Raw genomic sequence first — 22,500 nt, 5'->3', positions numbered from 1 at the left:
AAGAGGTACTGGTGGTAATATTCCTGGCAAATCCTTAAAGGCAAATGAAACAAAGTATTTTTTTCCTAGTACGTTGTAAACATGTGGAATAAACTGTCCAGGGATGTGATAGAATGTGATGTTGTTATGGCGTTTAAAAGATGCTAATGTATCTAGTTTCCAATCCTCAGTTATGTACACTCGGAAGCACTAATTTCTCCCCCCCTAGTAGCCGGAGTCGCGGCCAGTGAGAGACCAGGCGTTCGAACACCCCACACCCACATCCCCTCCCCCAACCCCAGTGGCAAATGTTGTTGGACAAATGTGGAACGGCCAAAGCTGGTGATCTTACAATGTCATGATTGTTTTTATAGAGAATCAAAACCAGTAGGTGTAAGTATATAAAGGTATTTAATGTGTATTACTGTGCTGTTATCTACAACATATGAAAAAGGAACGATAATGAAAGAAGACCTACATTGTATTATGTGTTATTGTCTGTAATAGTTACGTCCTATATTATAATGTTACAAATAAGTATAGTATAATGAACAGCATCTGTTCAAATATATGATGTCTTTTCTCACACATTCTCATTCCCACCACCACCACCCTTCTCTCTGGGTTTATATCAACCAAACACCTCTCTTATCCTCCTGTCCCCCACTCCCACGCTTAGTTAACCAACATAAAGATATTGATGAAATGATCCGTCAGGTATTGATCATATTAATATTAGCATACACCTCAGTATTAAGCACCAACAAATCAGTAACATACAATACTTCGATAAACCTGCCAACTATTTCATCTTGTAAGCTGTTACATGACATATGCACTGCAAGTTTGACCTTGTTACAGGGACATACTGCTGTTTATTGCTAACACAGGTTATGGGTGTTTTTGGACGTCCATCAATTCATATTAACGTGACAATTTAAGCCTCACATTATAAACATGTAAGGTTTATATTCCTGTCACTACCGTATTAACCAAACGAATCAGGGATCGGTTCTGACGAACCACAAACTCTCTGCTTCAACGAAAATATTTCGACCTCTTGTCACAACAGTGACAAAATGTCACAATGTATACGACTGAATGTGGGTCAGTCGTCTACATAATGACATTGTGTCACTGTTGTCTGAAGGTCGGAATATTTTCGTAAAAAGCTGAGAGTTTGTGGTTCGTCAGAACCGATCCTGATTCGTTTCGTCCATCAATTAATTACAGGAACATAAATCTTAAGTGTTTATAATTTATGGTTTTATTTGCCACGTTAATATTATTTCATTGGCGTACAAAACCAAAAACAAAATGTGTTAAATAAAACAACCGTATGTCCTTGTATCTAAAGGTCCAACTTGCGGTGAGTATGTCACGTAACAGCTTACAACAAGATGAAATAGTCGGCATATGCCAAGCATTGTATGTTATTGATTTGTTGGTGCTGCTCTGAGGTGTATTATAGTAATAATATGATCAATACCTGACGGATCATTTCATCACTATCTTTGTTTACGTTGGTTAATAATGGGTGTGACTGGTGGACGAGAGGATAAGAGAGGCGTTTGGTGGAGACAGGAATCGAGAGAGATGGGTGGTGGTGGCGGGAGTGAGAATGTATGAGAAAAGACATCATATATTTCAACAGATGCTGTTCACAACACTATACTTATTTGTGACATTATAAAATAGGACATAAGTATTATAGACAATAACACATGGCACACTGTAGGTCTTCTTTCATTTTCGCGCCTTTCCCCTACCGTGTGCCATGTGTTATTGTCTATAATGCTTATGTCCTATTTTATAATGTCACAAATAAGTATAGTGTTGTGAACAGCATCTGTTGAAATATATGATGTCTTTTCTCATACATTCTCACTCCCGCCACCACCACCCATCTCTCTCGATTCCTGTCTCCACCAAACGCCTCTCTTATCCTCTCGTCCACCAGTCACACCCATTATTAACCAACGTAAACAAAGATAGTGATGAAATGATCCGTCAGGTATTGATCATATTATTACTATAATACACCTCTGTATTAAGCACCAACAAATCAATAACATACAATGCTTCGGTATACCTGCCGACTATTTCATCTTGTTGTAAGCTGTTACGTGACATACTCACCGCAAGTTGGACCTTGTGATACAAGGACATCCGGTTGTTTTACTTTAACACAGGTTGTGTGTGGTTTTGGACGCCCATGAATTCATATTAACGTGGCAATTAAAGCCTTACATTATAAACACTTAAGATTTATGTTCCTGTCATTAATGGATGGACGAAACGAATCAGGGATCGGTTCTGACGAACCACAAACTCTCTGCTTTTACGAAAATATTCCGACCTCCTGTGACAACAGTGACACAATGTCATTATGTAGACGACTGACCATCATTCATTTGTATACATTGTGAAATTTTGTAACTGTTGTGACAATAGTTCGAACTATTTTCGTTGAAAGCAGAGAGTTTGTGGTTCATCAGAACCGATCCTGATTCGTTTGGTTAATACGGTAGTGACAGGAATATAAACCTTATATGTTTATAATGTGAGGCTTAAATTGTCACGTTAATATGAATTGATGGACGTCCAAAAACACCCATAACCTGTGTTAGCAATAAACAGCAGTATGTCCCTGTAACAAGGTCAAACTTGCAGTGCATATGTCATGTAACAGCTTACAAGATGAAATAGTTGGCAGGTTTATCGAAGTATTGTATGTTACTGATTTGTTGGTGCTTAATACTGAGGTGTATGCTAATATTAATATGATCAATACCTGACGGATCATTTCATCAATATCTTTATGTTGGTTAACTAAGCGTGGGAGTGGGGGACAGGAGGATAAGAGAGGTGTTTGGTTGATATAAACCCAGAGAGAAGGATGGTGGTGGTGGTGGTGGGAATGAGAATGTGTGAGAAAAGACATCATATCTTTCAACAGATGCTGTTCATTATACTATACTTATTTGTAACATTATAATATAGGACGTAACTATTACAGACAATAACACATAATACAATGTAGGTCTTCTTTCATTTTCGTTCCTTTTTCATATGTTGTGGATAACAGCACAGTAATACACATTAAATACCTTTATATACTTACACCTACTGGTTTTGATTCTCTATAAAAACAATCATGACATTGTAAGATCACCAGCTTTGGCCGTTCCACATTTGTCCAACAACATTTGCCACTGGGGTTGGGGGAGGGGATGTGGGTGTGGGGTGTTCGAACGCCTGGTCTCTCACTGGCCGCGACTCCGGCTACTAGGGGGGGAGAAATTAGTGCTTCCGAGTGTACGTTCACAACTGAATAATAAAAACATCTGACCAACCTCTTCTCTCTCTCTCTCTCTCTCTCTCTCTCTCTCTCCCAGCACCTTCACGTCTCACTCAGCATGCACTTTCACCGATTCACTTTCCTCCCCACTTCATTTTCATATCCTCACTTTCAACAACACTTTCACTTGACTCAGACCCCAAACCACCAACAAATTCAACCACTCGCTCTCCTTCCCCTAACCTGATCAAAGCTAACCTGAACTACATCAAAATACCCCAACCAGCATTCCATCCACCCACCCAGATTCCCCTCTCTCCCGAACCTACCTAAACTATTCTTTAACTAACCTAATTCAATCAACAGGCAGCCCAGAGCACCCTTTTTCTCCCCATTTCTTAGTATTCTAACTTATTCTAACTTACGACCAACAATACCACAAATAATTTTCCTAAACTTCATTTAACCTAAGCTAACCTAACTAGATGACCTCCCACCCACTCACTTTCCATCCCCTAACCTAACCAGCAACACACCTAAACATCCATTTTCCTAATCCTAACCACACCTAACCTAACCTAACCCAAACCCGTCCAAACACCAATTTTTCTCTCCCTATTATGACAATCTAATCAGACCTACCGTAATCTAATAATCAAACCCTCCCTCCCTCCCATTTTCTTTCCCCTAACCTAACCTAATTTAACCTAACCTTACCTAACCTGGCCTAACCTAACCTAACCTTACCTAAACTAACCTAACCTAACTTAACCTAACCTAACCTTACCTAAACTGACCCAGTCTAACCTAACCTAACCAAGAACCGACCCACCCACTCATTTTCCTGGCCCTGGCACCGTGACCTGTAAATGTTTATAACTGGGAAATAAACAAGGGAATGCCAGTGGAAGGAGGAGAGGGGCATGAGGAGGCGTAGAAGCTTTGGCCAGGTAACAGTTAGCCAGAGATTGTAAATAAACACGTGTTTGTTGACCACAGGAGGGCATCTCAGGAATCCTCTCTCTCTCTCTCTCTCTCTCTCTCTCTCTCTCTCTCACACACACACACACACACACACACACACACACACACACACACACACACACATTGTCCCCTTCCTTTGCTCCACAATTCCCCTTCATCTCCCTTCATCTTTATCCTCTTCTTCTTCTTATCCTTTACCTCTTATCTCCCTTATCTTGTCCCCTTCCCATCTCCCCGCCCTTCCTCCCCTCTTCCTTCCTTTGTCTGCTCTCCCCCTGCCTTTGATCTCCTACTCCCTGCCATTCCCTTCCTTTTCCCTTCTCTCCTCCCTCGCCCCCTCCCCTCCCATGCCCACCTCACTTCTCTTCCTCTTCCCTCCCCTCCCTTACCATCCCTTCATTTCCCCCTCTCATCTCTCCCCTTCCCTCCCATCTCCTCTCCTTTCTCCTCTCTACGCTCCCTCTCCTCCCGTCCCTTTTCCCTCCCCTCCCCTCCTCTAACCTCTCCTCCTCTTCTCTACCCTCCCCTACCACATCATTCTCCTCACTTCCCTTTTTCATCACTTCCCTTCCCTTCTCTTCTCTTCTCTTCAATTCTCCCCCCTTCACTTTTCTCTCCACTGCCCTCCCTTCCCATTCTCTTTTGCCCCGTTCCCTTCCTTTCTCTTCTCTTCTCCCCCTTTCCTCCCCTTTCCCCCTAGCTCCCCTCTCCATCTTTGCCCACAGGAGGCATCTAAAGAATTCTGTTTAACTCCCCACGAAGCGCTAAGACTTTTAACGCCCCTCTCCCCGGTGATAAAGCACTTAATTCCTCCCCAGTTTTACGACAGCTTTAAAACTAGAAAAGACAGCTCTTGTGGGGCATGACGGTGTTGGGTCTCTCTCTCTCTCTCTCTCTCTCTCTCTCTCTTTCTCAGGGCGTTATTTTTCCATGCTGAGGAGGTTCTAATCGAAACCGTAACCAGAAGCGTTATAGAAAACGGTTTAGGGCTAACTATAGTATTATTCATTTGAGAGAGAGAGAGAGAGAGAGAGAGAGAGAGAGAAACACTGCTCGGATTATGAACAGTATAACAGTATATATAATATTACAAATGCCTATATATATATAACAGTATATATACTGTAATATTACAAATGCCTAATGACACTATCCCACACAGGCAAACCCGTATCAGAAGCTTGACAAATATCGTTCCCTTTTCATATTTCCAAGTCTGTATCATTCACGGTCAGAATTTAATACAGTAAATAACACTGGGGCATCAAGCTAAACCGACCACTACGAATATCATGGCACCTGAGCGATACATTCTCTTTTTTTTTTTTTTTTTCATGAGACTTTTCCTTTCACTGTCATGGGAAAGGAATAAAGAAAAAATATAGTAATCTTCTTTTCCCCTTACTTCTTTTCACCTTCCTTTTTAACCACATGTGCTATATAAATGTCAGGTGTAGTGCCCACACCTGTTTACTGCTCCGAAGAAAATAAAAACTTAAATTGCAACAAGGAACAGCTGCTAACCTTGTCATATCATTAGTACTGCTATTATTACTATTATTATTATTATTATTATTATTATTATTATTCTGTTGTTGTTACTATTGTTGTTACTACTATATATCAAAACCATAATCATTATTTTGTTGTATCTCGTATGTAACTGCAATATAATAAATTCAGTAAAAAAAAAAAAACTTGTAATTTGTTCCAATGGTGATGACGATGCGGGATGAATGAAGATAATATTGATAAGCAAGATATCTGAGGAGGGAAATAGCTTTATCTCTCTTTTTCTCAGTGCTCACTTTCTCACAGTCCTTACTTTCTCACAGTCCTCAATTTCTCACACTCCGTACTTTCTCCCAGTCCTCACTTTCTCATAGTCCCCCCTTTCTCACAGTCCCCACTTTCTCGCAATCCTCACTTTCTTACAGTCCTCACTTTCTCCCAGTCCCTACTTTCTCACAGTCCTCACTTTCTCACAGTCCTCACTTTCTCAGTCCTCACTTTCTCACAGTCCCCACTTTCTCACACTCCCTACTTTCTCACAGTCCTCACTTTCTCACAGTCCCCACTTTCTCACAGTCCTCACTTTCTCACGGTCTTCTTGGGCTGAAAAAAAAAAATCGTGTCGGTAATAAAAACTCAAATGAAAAATCGCCAACAGAGTGGAGGGGTTGAAGGGGGAAGCTTTTAGTCCTTTTAGTTAATTAATCGTCCTTCCCGAGCTGAATAAAATCGTCTAGTAACAAATGAAATGAAAAAAGAAAGAAATCGTCATCTTTGTGGACGGGTTGAAGGCCGCCATGATGAAGACATGGAATATGGCAAAAACATACATACATAAACACATAAATAAATACATACATACACTGTACTTACATAAATACATGTATACACACACAAATACATACACACATACATAGATAGATAGTGATACATACATACATAGATATTTTGTATATACACACATATATGGGCTACAAATATATAAATTCACACACAGATACCGGTACATACATACCATATATACATACATACATACATACATATACATCCATCCATCCATCCTATTATACACAGAAACATATATTCCTCGTATTACTTACATTTACAGCGGGTTTTTCTTTAAATAAAAAAGAACAAATTTGAATGACCCTATTATATCTGTGCCTCCTTTCTCATAGCATCATCCTGACTTCAAATTACACGCTGATAAGAAACTGAGATTCGTATATGATATGGCGTAAAAAAGTGTACTGATAAGAGGGCAAAAGACAGAGCGTTATGATAAAATGATAAAAGAGATAAAATAACTGTAGGTAAGGGAAAGAAAAGGTGCATGTTGAGAGAGAGAGAGAGAGAGAGAGAGAGAGAGAGAGAGAGAGAGAGAGAGAGAGAATCACAGGTCCCCCTCCCTCATGAGATTACCTTTTTGTACCTGTAAGTATATGCATAATAAATAAAATTCCTTGATTTTTAACACCGTCATATATTTCGTTTAGATATACTGTTGTTTAGTGCACTTAGATGAGGATGCTCTATCAATGCATTTTTCTTCAGTAATTCGAGACGCTGATCGTAGCAATACAAATCCCTCAAATTTACATCACATTCTTTAACCTGTGTGTGGGAAATATCGTTAATTTTAGAGTCCTTATATAACGAAAGGCAAAAATTTTAGATGTTAAATTTCTTCTTACAATCACCCATTATAACTAAGCAATTTTCGTAAGAGCAAAATCCCTTAAGTAACTGCAGTACATATCCAGAAGGCAAATATAGGATGTTTATTTATCCTCACAATCGCCCATTAAAGCTAACCTTCGCAACAGCAAAATCCCTGAACTGCCCTACATACCAAGAAGAAGGCAAAAATGTAAGATCTAAAAGTTCTTCTTACAATCACACACAAAGAATTCTCCAACTAACTGCCCAACATAATAAGGGCAAAAATGAAAGATGTTGTATTTCGTCTCACAATCACCCACTTTAACTAAAAACAATCTCGGTACGAAGCAAGATCCCCAAACAAACTGCCTTGTAAACATTAACTCGTCTCTTAACTTGTACCTCGGCAGCCCATAAACCAAAACCACACCCTAATCCACATAATTAAGTGTAAAAATAATGCCCTACACCGCCTGATAAACTGCTCTACATCAACTCTAAGCCTTGACTAATTATTTTGTCTGGGAGCCACTCTACCGTCGGTAAAGTAAACAGGGAGAGAGAGGTGGCAGCTGTTCGTGTCAGGTTTTTCATCTACCGTCCTCCACCCCCCTTTTAGATGGTCTTAGGGGTGGGTTCTAGGGCCGGTCAGACTCTTAGATAAAGTCTGTTTCCTCTACCTTTAGTCCTTTGTCCCAGTACCCCCCTCCCTTCCCTCATAATTATCCCCTTACTTCCTCTTCCTGTCGGTTTTCCCCTTCCGCCTCTTTCAGACGGCTCTCCGGATTGATTCCCAAGCCGGCCAGACTCCCAAGATAAAGCCTGTTTTCCTCATGTCCCTAATCACCCAGTAGTACAATTGGGAACCTGGATATAACATCGATGGTTGCTGCTTGAATTCCAGGAGAAAACTGGGACTCAGCATGAGCTATTTGTCTTTTCATAACCCTCCTGTATTCGTAACATATTTTTTTTTTTTTTTTTTTCCGGGGTGAATGTCCCTGGGGGTCTTATCGGTACCGTGGCTTCATAAAGATTAACCGGGGGAGGAGGTGATGATCGAGTGGATGGAGCAGTTGCTTGCCCTCCGAAAAGGACGCGGGTTCTGTCCCAGCCTGATGCAGGGAAACAGTTTGAGGATATTAATTTCGCTAACACAGACTTAGCTGATATTTTATAACATTCATCAACGAGCTAAAAACCACCGCACAAGCCTTAGATGAGGTAGTTCTGATCTGTTACCAATATGGATGGTGGGTATTAGAGCCAAAGCGATGAAATGGAAGGCGTGTGATAAGCAGGTGTAATGCTTGGCTTCATGAAACGGGTTGCCAGGTTTATACCCAAAGTCGGACGCATAAAAAAAGGGGGAGAGAGGGCCCGAACATGTCTTCCTTGCCAGTTTATATCTGCACATGAAACTTTTTTTTCCTGAACTGTCTACTTTAATTGGCCTAAAATTGCCATAATCCCACCTTGAATGCTGAGCTGTGACATGGAATTAACGCTAGAAGAGGTTGCTATTACATATTTGGCCTCATCTGAGAGGAGAAGAGCCTTAAGCTTCTGAAACCTGGCAGCTGATTGGTTGTCCGAGTGTACTCATTTGTAACGATGTATTTTAAATAATTTTTATTATAAGATTTACAAAACCGCTTCAGACGATACGAGTGCTTAAATAAAATGTATGTATCATTATTCTCCCCCAAACGTTTTTCCTCCCCCTCCTTCCCCCCAAAATAGAGGAAGGCTCATAACAAGGACTTGCTGAGCTTTACTGAGACCAAAACAATTTTTATTACTCAGCAGTCCAAAAAGTACTTCAATTAACTCCCTCTCTAAGTATTTTATTCAAGTATTTTATTCACGCTAAAACCCCGTCAGTTCTGCTTACCTGTGCAAATTATTAACATTTTATTGGGCTAACTCTTTCAGTCCGAGTATTTCTTTACTTTTTTACTACTACAGGATACAATTCGGCTGAGAACAGACCTTGGCTCGTATTATCGTCCGTAACACCTCTTCCTTTGCGATTTGTTTTAAGATATGGTTGGTTTATATCCCTTTGCACGTTATGTATGCAAAGTGAGGCGATATCAGAATTTACGTAACACAGACGACAGGAAGGTGTTACAGGCAAAATAAATCGCTTATGAAAAGACGTTAGCGAGAGAATATGGACCCTTTAGTAGCGAAAGGGTTAATTAAGGTTGTCTTAACTCTGGTTCGAAAAATCTCTCAGGAGAGAGAGAGAGAGAGAGAGAGAGAGAGAGAGAGAGAGAGAGAGAGAGAGAGAGAGAGAGTACAGGGTAAGGGTCCTGGTTCCACTGAGGTAATAAAATCGGACATATTTTTTTGTTACTGTTGTCGTCGTCGTTGTCGTTGTTGTTACCACAAACATCATCATCATCATCACCACCACCACTACCACCACCCTGCCTATCTGCCTAACCCTCCTGCTTAACTCCTACCTCTCTCTCTCTCTCCCACAGCTGAAGGTGCGGCCCCCCTGCGAACGACCTGCTCCCCGACCCCTCAAGTACCAACTCTACCAACAGCAGCAACTCAGAGATGGCGAGAGTACGACACCCAGCCCCTGTGTGGTGGTAGATGGTGTGGTGAATTGTGGTAGATGGTGTGGTGAATGGTGGTAGATGGTGTGGTGAACTGTGGTAGATGGTGTGGTGAATTGTGGTGGATGGTGTGGTGAATGGTGGTAGATGGTGTGGTGAATTGTGGTGGATGGTGTGGTGAATGGTGGTGGATGGTGGGGTGAATGGTGGTGGGTGGTGTGGTGAATGGTGGTAGATGGTGTGGTGAATGGTGGTAGATGGTGTGGTGAATTGTGGTGGATGGTGTGGTGAATTGTGGTGGATGGTGTGGTGAATTGTGGTGGATGGTGTGGTGAATTGTGGTGGATGGTGTGGTGAATTGTGGTGGATGGTGTGGTGAATTGTGGTGGATGGTGTGGTTAATGGTGGTAAATGATGTGGTGAATTGTGGTAGATGGTGTGGTGAATGGTGGTAGATGGTGTGGTGAATGGTGGTAGATGGTGTGGTGAATGGTGGTAGATGGTGTGGTGAATTGTGGTAGATGGTGTGGTGGACAGTGGTAGGATAAGTAAATCTGTGGGCGACTGTGGTGAATGGTGGTTGATGGTGAGGTGGACTTGTGGGAAATTGTGGTGGATGGTATGGTAGCGTGTGGTGAAGTGTGGTAGAGGGTGTGGTAGGTATTTGATAGATGGTGTGGTAGTATGGAGTGTGGTAGGTGTAGAAGCGTGTAGTGTGGTAGGTGTGGTAGCGTGTAGTGTGGTAGGTGTGGTAGCGTGTAGTGTGACAGAGGGTGTGGTAGTACGAGTATACAGTGTGACAGGTGTGGTAGATGGCGTGGTAGCGTGTAGTGTGGTAGGTGTGGTAGAGTGTTGGGGCACATCTACTAGTTAACTTCTGGCCTCTACTGCTCAGACTTTTCTCAAACTTTGTACAGGTTCATTTACTACTACTACTACTACTACTACTACTACTAGTGTTATTATTATTATTATTATTATTATTATTATTATTACTACTACTACTACTACTGCTACTACTATTATTATTATTATTATTATTATTATTATCATCATTATATTATTATTAAGAAACGACAATATTCAGAAATGCAATACTTACCAGAATTCAGATAAGAAATACAATTATATACTGATAAAATTAAAGAGTAGTTAGCCATACACGACAGGATATAACAATGCACAGACTACCAATTATTGCCAGCATCAAAATATTTCATTGTGATTCAGTATTTTAACACCAGATTTAATTATTGCTTCCTCTCTCACAAAATACACCAATTATGTAATGCTTACCTGTAATCTAGTTCATCACTCGTGTATGACAGTAAGAATTATGCATCACTAAACATCCAGCTCAATTCTTATCAGTACCCACAGATTTACTGAAATATCACAGACTTCACACATTCCCACTCGACAACACATTACATATTAATTCCAAATTTTGTGACACCTCTTTTCAGTGTCTTAATTTCTTCTCTTTTCTCCCAGGATTTTCATACATAGATTATCATGCATTTCACACATTATTTCACTTCATAAACAATATTAACAAAGATGCTCATAAACTAACAACCCCTGCAAAATAAAACAATTAAATAGACTAGATCATTATTGTTTCTGTTAACTCTGAACGAGTCATCAGAAAAGTGAGTTGTGTCAGCAATTTAACAGACATTACAGACAGATCATTAATATTTTACTAAGTTTGAGTAAGTCTTTAGAAAAATGAACTGCGTCTAACCAACACTACGGTAGTCAACTTAACAATTTTGTCATGCGTAATTTGGCTAAAGCGGAAAGACATACGTAAAATTATCTTGTTAAACTAGGCTGAAATTAACGACGAACTTACAAAATTTTCTAATGCTGCGGCACCTCTTGGAATCAGGCTGTCCGTCAGTCAGTCACCAACGATTATCGAATTAAAAAAATCTACGGTAATTACACACCAAATTTCATCTGGGAAAATCCTTATTCTCCATTTTTAGACACCCTGAAGCTCCCGCATCTAATAATTTTTTACTCGTTTATCAAGCAATGAACCAAAATCTGAAAATTTATACAGGCTGCCGCAATTCAAGAACTTTTTCTATTTTCGTTGGGATACAGGTTTCACAATGAAGAAAATGATAAAAAGAAAAAAAGGTCCCATATATGATGCATGAAAAGCGGAATCCGACACTGATAAATGCCGTCCCAGTGTCTGAGTTAAAATGACGGTGGGCGGTGAGGTGTGATGACGGGAGATGAGGGTTATGATGGATGTTACGGTGGTGATGAGCAGGATGAGTAATGATGTTCTAGTCCATAAGGTTACCAAGGGAAAAAACGAAAAGGATGCCATTAAAAAAGTAAGTACGCGACACACTCAAGTACCATTTTTTTTTTCTTTTTTTTGCGAGTTAAAAAATATCTCTAAAGTTTTGCGAAAAGGATGTCAGAAAAGATTAAGCACGCATCACTCTCACGTACCTTTTTTTTTTTCTTTTTTTTTTTTCGACAGAGGTAAAAATGACCTCTAGAGTTTACATAAGACAACAGTACAAAATACTGGGCATCTGGGAGAAATGTGAAACCGTATGGGGATAATCGTTGCATAATTTCTAGCTAAAAGTGCTAAGTTAACACCATTCTGTTTCTCAGCCGTTCTTCACCTTCAATACTCTGTTCATTTTATCCTGGACTTATACTGCCAACTCTTGATCCTGAATGCTGTGTCATAACAATAGATTAACATTACAGTATCATGCTAGTCACGAAGAAGTATTCGAGAAGGAATGTGGAACCACAGAATTTCTCTCTCTCTCTCTCTCTCTCTCTCTCTCTCTCTCACACACACACACACACACACACACACACACAAAATTCCTTATCAGTCAGTCAGAGGTTATTTACACTGACGACATATATACATTGAGATTACAAATTTTCTGATAAAAATAGATCAAATATTATCGTGTATCTATCCTGCCTCAGAATACCCCCTCATGATTAACTATACTCCTTTTACTCTAACCTGGCCTGAAATTGCCGTCACTACATCAGGAGTACTCAGTTGTAACAGCAGATTAACACACGAATATGATGCTATTCACGAAGAAGTGCTATGGAAAGGATATCGAGCCGAAGTGTTGTCTTTTTCTGCCATTCAGCTACGTATAATAGGCTGTGAAAGGGCGAAAATCTTGGCCAAGTTAAAGTAAAAAGAGTATACCTTCTTATCAGATATCCGAATTCGTCCATCACTTTCTAGAATCATTTGCAATTTCGTCTGTCACTTCTTACATGTAACCTGCAAATATTGACTACCATATTGCTATTCTCTCTTGTGTACACCGTTGCCTACTTCTGAATGTACCTACCCAAACATAACTAACCATTCTTCATTATACTTATGTTTACCTTCACATTATCATTCATGCAGGTGAGAGTAACTGCTAAAATATGACTTGCTATCCACTGTTCTTAAAAACCATTCAGTCACCTTGTAAAAATCCACACTTCTAACGAGTCAAAAAGCAACGTATTATTTTTATCATTTATATATCCTCATTACGTCCTCTTACTGGGATTATTTCTGAATCCGACAGTGAACGCTTAAATGTGAACCCCTTTCCATTGTCTTCTCGCGTTTCATCTGTCACAACAACACAATCTTCTAACTCTAGCACATCTCATCCCTAATGCTAGACTTATTATAACCCCTTACAGCTCAAACTCTTTCTAACACCTAATTCTAACATCACAATTAATCTTTTTTTTTCTTTTCAGATTCTAACACCTCACTTGCTCCTAAACCCAAACTAACACCTAACACTTTAATAACAATTTTCGACTCATACACTTCACAGTCTTCAATTTCCAACATACAATCTTGTAAATATCCTGACATTCTCTCTCTCTCTCTCTCTCTCTCTCTCTCTCTCTCTCTCTCTCTCGCTCTCTCTCTCTCTCTCTCTCTCTAATATTCCCCAACTTTACAAATTTCGTCACACCTCCTAGTTCAGTTTTCTTCTAATTTCCAAAGCCTCCCAAACCCACACTTTCGCGTACCGCCGAGAAAAACTTCAAGAAAAAATATCTCACTCTTACTCAAATTTAATAACCCCCCATTTTCTTTCAATTCTAGCACCACAACTATACAGACTTCGATTCTGATCAATGCATCATTCAACCCTTTTTTTACCCCATCAGGAGCTAGGCAAGTCAGTACCGATACTTAGGGAGAGGATGACTAGTCTCTCGATCATGAGTCGCATTATGAAAGCGAAGCCATAGTCCTCGATAACTTACACCTACAAAATTGACCCATCAAAGTGTAAATCCCTAGAAAACTACAGTATAATCCTCCATGTCTGACACCTCCAAATCCCACAGTTCCGCGGATTGACGAGGAGGCTTTCAAGCTTGTGTCGGGCATTACTAGACGTCGAGGGGCCATCCGACACCAGAAAGTCCACAGTGTCAAAGGGCATAAGTTCGTGGCCAAGTTCTTCAGGCAGCCCACCTTCTGCGCCTTCTGCGGGGACTTCTTATGGTGAGTCTTTTGTAGAACCCGCTGGTGAGCAATTTCGTGTGTGTGTGTGTGTGTGTGTGTGTGTGTGTGTGTGTGTGATAGTGATGGCTGCAGTGAGTGACAGTGGCGAAAGTGTTGATGACTGAGGCAATACTCGTATGATCAAAATAATAATAATAATAATAATAATAATAATAATAATAATAATAAATACAGCGATGATGACAATAATGACAACGAACACAATGATGATGATAAAACGACGATGGCAATGATAATGGCGATGACGACGGGCACAACAATAATGTATATGGCACAAGAAGTTGACAGTGACACCAACGCGGTAATTAACGCACGGGCTGCCAGTGTAACCCAACACTGCCCCACCCTGTCATATGGGGAGAGGGAGGGGGACAGGGCTGAGGAGGAAGAGAGGGAAGAGGCAGGGGACAGGGGAGAGGGAGAGAGGAAGAGGCAAAGGGGGAAATGGGGAAGAGGAAGAGAAGCGAGGAGGGTGGTATAGGTAGTGAAAATGGACTAAGAAGGGGAGGAAGACAAGGAGATGAGGAAGGGGCAGAACGAAGGGCAAGGGGAAGGCAAGGGAAGGAGGAGGGAGACAGGGAAAGAGAGGATGAAGAAGGAAGGGAAGAAGGTGTAAGGGGAAGGGAGCAGGGGGACGGGCTGGGAAAAGGAGGAGGAAAGGTGGTAAGGCAAGAAAGTGGAGGAGTAGGAAGAGTGGTAGGGCAGGGAAGGGGAGGAAGGGAAAGGGTGGCAGGGCAGTAGAGAGGAAGAAGGGGAAGTGTTGTAGGGCAGGGGAAGAAGGGGAAGGGTGGCAAAGCAGGGGAGGGGAGAAAGGGGAAGGGTGGTAGGGTAGGGGAGAGGGGGGAGGAAGGGGAAGGACGGCTAAGGGTCGCCAGGGGGAGGAGACAGAAAATTATGGGAGACAAAGATCATTTATCATATCCGGTTTTAGTTGTTTTAATTCGGTGGTAAACATTTCAGCTGCTTACCATACTCTCGCCTGGTAAACATAGGCAGGTTCAGTGTGTTCCTTAATTTATGCACAATGTTACGTCTAGTGTTGGTAGAGAAATTAAATGGCTAACAGGAAATAGAGAGCACTACAAATTAGTTTACTGTACTGTGTGTGTGTGTGTGTGTGTGTGTGTGTGTGTGTGTGTGTGTGTGTGTGTGTGTGTGTGTGTGTGTGTGTGTGTGTGTGTGTGTGTTACATGAGAAGCGACCAGAGACAACGGAGGTGACCTACATGCAGTTCTAGCAGACTATAATATGACCGATTGTAAAAACCAGGAAATAACTAGACAATGCCGAATCTCTAATACCAATTTCCTGTGACTATTATACAATTACTTATAGATAACAAACATTTTAATCTTGCTTTACTACCTCTCACCTGTGTCGCTGGTATTCCGGTATGAAAAATAAAATAAACTACATGTTCAATTAATGAAGCAATTTTTTTTTTCTACTCATATGGTCATCAACCTTTGTTATATATTCTGTCTCTGTTTACTCGCTTAATGAGAAAAGGTACGAGTGTAATTCCTGTGTGGGTGCAATACGAAAAATAAATAATGATATCGTTTATTACCTTTACGAAATGAGCTGAGAACGTCTCTCTCTCTCTCTCTCTCTCTCTCTCTCTCGCTGGACTTCGTAAATTATAAAACCAACGCAACGCGCCAGTACTCTGAAATGCATGCAAAACCGAAATCTTAGGCGAGATCCTTTCTTAATTACATCCTGGATATTTATGCTCAAAAAATTATTTCCTCTTGCTCGCCAGGCAGTTGCTTCATCCAAACGTTAATAACAATACATATCCCTCATCTAACCCTATTAATATCACTAGGAAATATAAAGAAGTCATACAAATTAACACTATAACTGGCAGCAACACCCCCGGGCAACTCAATGCGAGGCCACAGTGTTTGTTTTGCCTCTATCGCAGCAACAGCAGCATGGGAAATGGAATGAGTGTGGTAGTGTGCACGAGAGAGGCATTTAAGAGAATATCATGATGCCAACTCTAAGTGCGCGTCCACACCGAATGTCTGCTGGCGCGGGTGGAAATTCTGCATCACTGTAACCCATAAATGTTCTCGTCCGCATCCGCCCCCGTCCAGTATGGCCACTGGTATGGGTTAGTGACGCCACACTCCCCGTCGCACACGTCTGCACAAGCAAGCATCTAGTATAGAAGCGACCTAATAACGCTGCCACATTACGGTGGGTGGGTGAAAAGTCGAGCTGCCTCAATAATTACCCCGTGAAGCACATGGAAAGTTTGAAATCAAGTGCATGAAAAATAACATCCTCTCAATTGGCTGCCTGCTCTCTGCGTTTTCGTTCAAGATGGAAGAGATAAAAATGATCAGAAAATAACGTCTTCCTGGTTGGCTGCTTCAGGTGTACAAGATCTTGAAACAGGACAAGAAAAGCGACAATAGATACTTCAACATGCGACGGCAATTTCTCTCGATTCATTTTCATCTGACAAAAACCCTTAATCTTTTTTGCTCAGTTGATGACCAGATTTAGTTAGATTGAAGGGCTGACTTGACTATCCCCCCTTTTTTACTCTAACCTGGCCTAAAACTGCCACCTCTCCATTTTCATTACGGAGTTAAACAACTGATTAACAACAGTATATGGTCCTAGTCATAAAGAAGTGCTGTGGAAAGAATGAAGAGCCGTGATTTTGTCATTTGCTATCACTGAACTACGTGAATTAAGCTACAAAATGACGAAAATCTGGGGCAGGTTAGAAACACAATAGTAACCAAGGAGACTCATCCCTGCCTCATAACTTAGGTTCGTTGAATTTTTAGCACCACGACTTAGCATTCTAGTTGAGAGTGGGTCAGTTCCCTCAAATGAAAACAAATTGATTATAACTGAACTTCATAACAGTCTATATTTACCCTGAACCGACCAGATGACCAGAATATCGCTTGTTCTCTCTATTCTGGTGCAAGTACTGGAGAGGGACGCCTTCATGTGGTGGCACCGATATAACCAGGCGGCTCCACTGCTTGGTTATACAAACGTCTTTCTATCAACTAATCAATCTATCTATCTACATCTATTAATCTATTAGCTTTTCTTTGGCCTGTTTTTTTCTTGCTGTGTGTGCTCTGTTGCACGGAGTGTTTCATCCCCTACAGACAATAAGACGATGTTCACTGCTCTCATCCAATTCCAGTTAACTTTCATATGATCATCTGTATATATTTTCTTTTCAAAGCGACGAAATGACTGGAAAAAAATATACTGTAGTTTATACTGGTGTGGAGGGAAGCTGATTACCAATATCTACAGTTATAGTTTAGTATCATATCCTTGCTTCTTAACCCATTTGCGCCCAGTGCCCACAGTATGGGACGGAACTGGGCATTTTCAAAAGTTAATAAAGAAGGAAACACAGGGGTAAGGACCTATGAGCTTCGCGACTATGAGCCGATAGGCGGAGAGCAGTACGCTTGGTACCCTTCCAGCACAATCCTTCACACAAGAACCCTGGGAGCTAATGAGTTAATATCATGTTTAGGAGATAGTGACTTATTTTTTTTTAGAGGTGGTCTGTTGACTGAATGGAAGTGTGTTCGATCCAAGGCTTGTGCAGGGAACAGTTTAGGGATTTGAATGTCCTTAAAACAGGCTTATCTAATCTACTTCAAGATCCGCCGACATGTCAAAAAAACACCCGCGCTAATACCACTACACCAATCGGGAAAGAGAGAAAGTCTTATGTATTCGGTATGGACGGTGGGTGTCAGCGCCGAGAGGTTACTTGTGAACGATGTAAAGTACAGTACGTAGGAGGACGGCCTATATCCAAAGTAGGGCAAACATAAAAACGTGTGTGTGTGTGTGTGTGTGTGTGTGTGTCTGTGAAAATAATAATAACAATTCCACGGTTGCTTACCATGTAACCTCTTCCATCCGATTACTTTTTTTTATTACTAAGACCAGCACGAAAAGTCTCTCCACATCTGAAAAAATCGTCTGATGATAGCAAAATAATCATAATAAAAATAACTAATAATAATAATAATAATAATAATAATAATCTGCTTCAGGGGGATCAAAATCTACGTGAAATATGGTATGTGGATTTTTCTGTTTGCTGTAAATGGCGTTATGTAACAGGGGAGGGGCAGAAGGGTGTGGGTGTGTTTACAGTATACACAGGTGGCGCCAGCTGCCTCACCCAAAACCCTTCCCACCTAATACCCTCCCCACCACACCCCACACCACCCCTCCCAACCCCTTACCCCTCCATACCATTCTTCAACACACAACGACCCTCACCACCAAACCCCACTATTCAACACTCCACACCCCACTTCTCAGCACTCCACCCGATTATGCCACACTTAACCACACCACCATACCATACTTCACCACATCGCACTCTACCACACTATCTCACCTCAACCAATCACACCACACCACATCTCCCAACCACACCATACCACACCCAACCACCCTCATCTCCTGCGCCATCCCCATCACCTCATCCCCTGCCTCACCACACTCCTCATCACCCAATTCCTTATCACTTCACCCCATCCTATCTCTCTGTCAACCAGTCCCCATCCCACCACATCCTATCCCATCCCACCCTACCCCAGGCTAACTCCATCTCACCCCACCCCACCCCTCTCTAACTAGCCCCCACCCGATCCCACCCCACCACCACCAATGTTGCCAACTCTCCCCCGCGGCCTCACACTCCCCCCACTCCCCCTCCTTGCGTCCAATGGATCGCATTTATCAAGGATCTTAACCTCCTCACGGTGGGGACAACTCTACCATTCTTATTCCATCCAGCACTTGCCGATATCATTCAGCTGAGTGAGTCATAGGAGCCTCAGTGCTATAGTTCTTTCACGTTAAGTTGGCCTAGATTTTCGTCCTTTTCCAGCTCATTTCACGTATTTCAGTGGCACAAAAAATACAGTACTACCGCTCTACATCCTTTCCACTGCACCTCTTTGTGACTAGCATTATAGTCTAATGCTAAGCAATTTTTTCAACTAAGCATTGACGATGAAGCGATAGCAATTTTAGGCCAAGTTAGAGTAAAAAGAGTATATTGCTATCCTTCTTAACCCACTCATGCTAGGAACAACTCTAGCTATCAATTCCAACACCAGACGATTTTATTGAGCTGAGTCATAAGAGCCTGGGAACGTCAACCCCTCTACACCCATGGCAATTTATTTTATTTACTATTTTTTCTTTTTAATTTAGAGATATCATTAGGACGGCCCGGTTAGTTAGTCACACCCAAAGGATTTTTACGTAAGCGACGACCCACACGCTGCTTCACTTTGATTAATCCCCATAGGTTCCCAAATCTAATAATTCTGTACATCTTTATTTCCTTCAGGCTAACTCCTAATTATTCTATGTAACTTCAAAATGTCCTCTTGTTCTTAGGGCATTGAGGAAGGACCTTGCAAACTTCTTCAAAAACTCTTTCTTTAGTCGAAATGAAGAAGTTCTGGGGCTGAAAGAATTAAACGTATAAGGCGTTTTAGGTCTGAATGGAGTAGAGTATTTCCAAGATAGTATCCAAAGCAGTTTACTATAATCAGAAATCTCTCTCTCTCTCTCTCTCTCTCTCTCTCTCCTGCAGTATTGACTTTAGTTTGGCCGTGAAGTGTAAAGCTCTACAGTAATTCCCGTCGGTTAAGGAAGCTCCCTAACACCTCTTCCTCACCGATTTATTTTTTGATACATTTTATATATATTTGGAAACAAACATAATGATCATGACGATGGTGGTAATAATAGTTATAATGATGATGACGACGACGTTGACGAGGTAACAATATGATGATGATAATGATGATGATGATGATGATGGTGGTGGTGGTGGTGGTGAAGGTAATAATGATTATAATGATGATGACGACGACAATGACGAGATAACATTGATGATGATGATAATGATGATGATGATGATGATGCTTAACAGTGTGAAACTTTAACACAACAAAGCGGTTGACCCTCTCATGGCCGGAACAACTCTAATATTCTATGCCATCTACAGGCAGACGATTTTATTCTGGAGTAAATAAAAAATAGTCAATACAGCCACCTTTAACTCTTACATCATCGATACAACACTTTTTTTTTTTCAGCTAATCTTAGGCGATAATGTCCAGCTGAGAGTGAGTCTGAGGCGCCTGAGAGTGTTAATAGTCACTCTAAACTCTCACGCTCAGGATAACTCTAGCACTATATTCCATCTAACATCAAAGAAATGGTCGATTAGAAGAACAAGAGAGATTTGACAGTAAGAGGCACATTAAACAGTCGTAAAATCAGAGTTAAGTCGTCCCCTTCACCTTACCACTTAGTTTTCGTCCATAAAGTGGTACTAGACGCCCACTTGCCTCGTATAAAATGAAAATTCACTTATGGATGAGTAAAAATAATGTTAAGTCGCCAAAGCTGTGTAGTGGCTGAGTCGTAAATTTATGGTTAACCCTTACCTGGTGTTGTAGAGGGATGCCTTCACGTGGTGGCACTTATATAACTGGATGGTTCAACTACCTGGATATACAGACAACACTCAACTACATCCCTGTCCCCCACCCCCAAAAGGAAGATGGTAAACTGCAGCAGAAGGGGAACAAACTCGTAAGCCTGTAGTCCACCGAGTTCACATTTCAGACTGATGTTAGCGTACAAAAACAACACCTACTACTACTACTACTATTACCACTACTATTACTACTAGTCCTTACGCTTTGTTCACACCTGTCGATGATCCCTAATCCCTTTCAGTTCAGCTGATGGCCAGGTGTATTCGGACTATAGGCTAAATTCGACTAGTAACCAAGGAGATTCATTCCTACCACATGGGCTCTGAATTTATGCATTGAGTAAGGACGAAAGCGTGAGAGATCAGTTCACTCCAGATAAAATAAGCCAGTCACAGTGTTTTTGGTTCAGTCTGACACGAGAGTATTTTGCTGAATTGAGAAGATAGTCTAAGTGTTCAAGGACTTCATAAAACTATCCTGCGTGATCCTTTCTCAGCTCCTGATAGTTCTAAGAAATCTATGTAGATCAACATTAGACGATTTTCCTCAGCTTAAAGAAATCCCAGCAGTTATAGGCTTAAAAAACTACGAGTGATCATTTCTCTGCTACTGACACTCCTGAGAATCATATCTAGGCCTATATTAGACGATTTTGTTCAGGTGAAACACTAGTAGTCAATGGGTCAAGTTGCCACCTTTACCTCACCAGCTAGTTTCCGTCTACTAAGCGATACTAGATGCCTACTTGCCGCGTATCAAAAGAAATGTCACTTGGGGGAAGAAAAAAAAAAAAAACTTTGATATGACTACTGATGGTGAAGGACGAAAAAAAAAGAGAAAAAAAAAAAGCGTCATAAATTCATAGAGGTACTTATTTACGGTACGCCCTCATCAAGGTAATGTTTTTTGCCCAGGTGCGCTGAGGTTAACAAGACGGCCAGGTGTGTGAGGAGGGGTGGATAGCAGGTGTGTGGATGATGATAGGGTGGATGGCTGGCGGAGTGGATGGCTGTGGGTGGATGAACCTAGGATGGATGGTAGTATGGTGAATACTATTAGGGTGGATGGGAGGTGGAATGGATGGCAGGTGTGGGAGGTGAAATAAAGGTGGATGGTTGGTGGAAGTGATTTCAGGTGTGTGGATGATCACTGGGTGGATGGGAGGTGAAATGGATAACAGGTGTGATGGATGAAACTAGGGTTGATCAATTTAGGAAGGACTGCTGGTAAAGTGGATGGAATTAGGTGTGGCTGATGGCAGGTGTGTGGATGATAATTGGGTGGATGGCAGGTGTGTAGGAAGAAAGAAAGGTGGATGAAATACGATTCGTGAAGTAGGACGGATGACAGGTAGAATGGATTAAATTTGGTGTAGTGGATCCC

The 22,500-nt window shown here is 41.3% G+C and overlaps 1 protein-coding gene across 1 annotated transcript in view; it reads left to right on the top strand.

Moving 5' to 3' along the window:
• LOC145404877 (protein kinase C-like) overlaps positions 1-22,500 on the top strand; it is a 128,464-nt gene that overhangs the window by 97,037 nt on the left and 8,927 nt on the right. Inside the window, exons 3-4 of the mRNA XM_080276378.1 lie at positions 9,931-10,051; positions 14,395-14,554. Coding sequence (XP_080132504.1) covers positions 9,931-10,051; positions 14,395-14,554 — 281 coding nt within the window. The remainder of the gene's footprint in view (positions 1-9,930; positions 10,052-14,394; positions 14,555-22,500) is intronic.

The sequence above is a fragment of the Coenobita brevimanus genome, chromosome 65, assembly GCF_032717465.1.
Source record: "Coenobita brevimanus isolate Jiangsu-jjx chromosome 65, ASM3271746v2, whole genome shotgun sequence".
NCBI classification, from domain to species: Eukaryota; Metazoa; Arthropoda; class Malacostraca; order Decapoda; family Coenobitidae; genus Coenobita; species Coenobita brevimanus.
The sequence above is the reverse complement of the archived record's forward strand: the minus strand, read 5'-3'. Positions and strand labels throughout refer to the sequence as shown.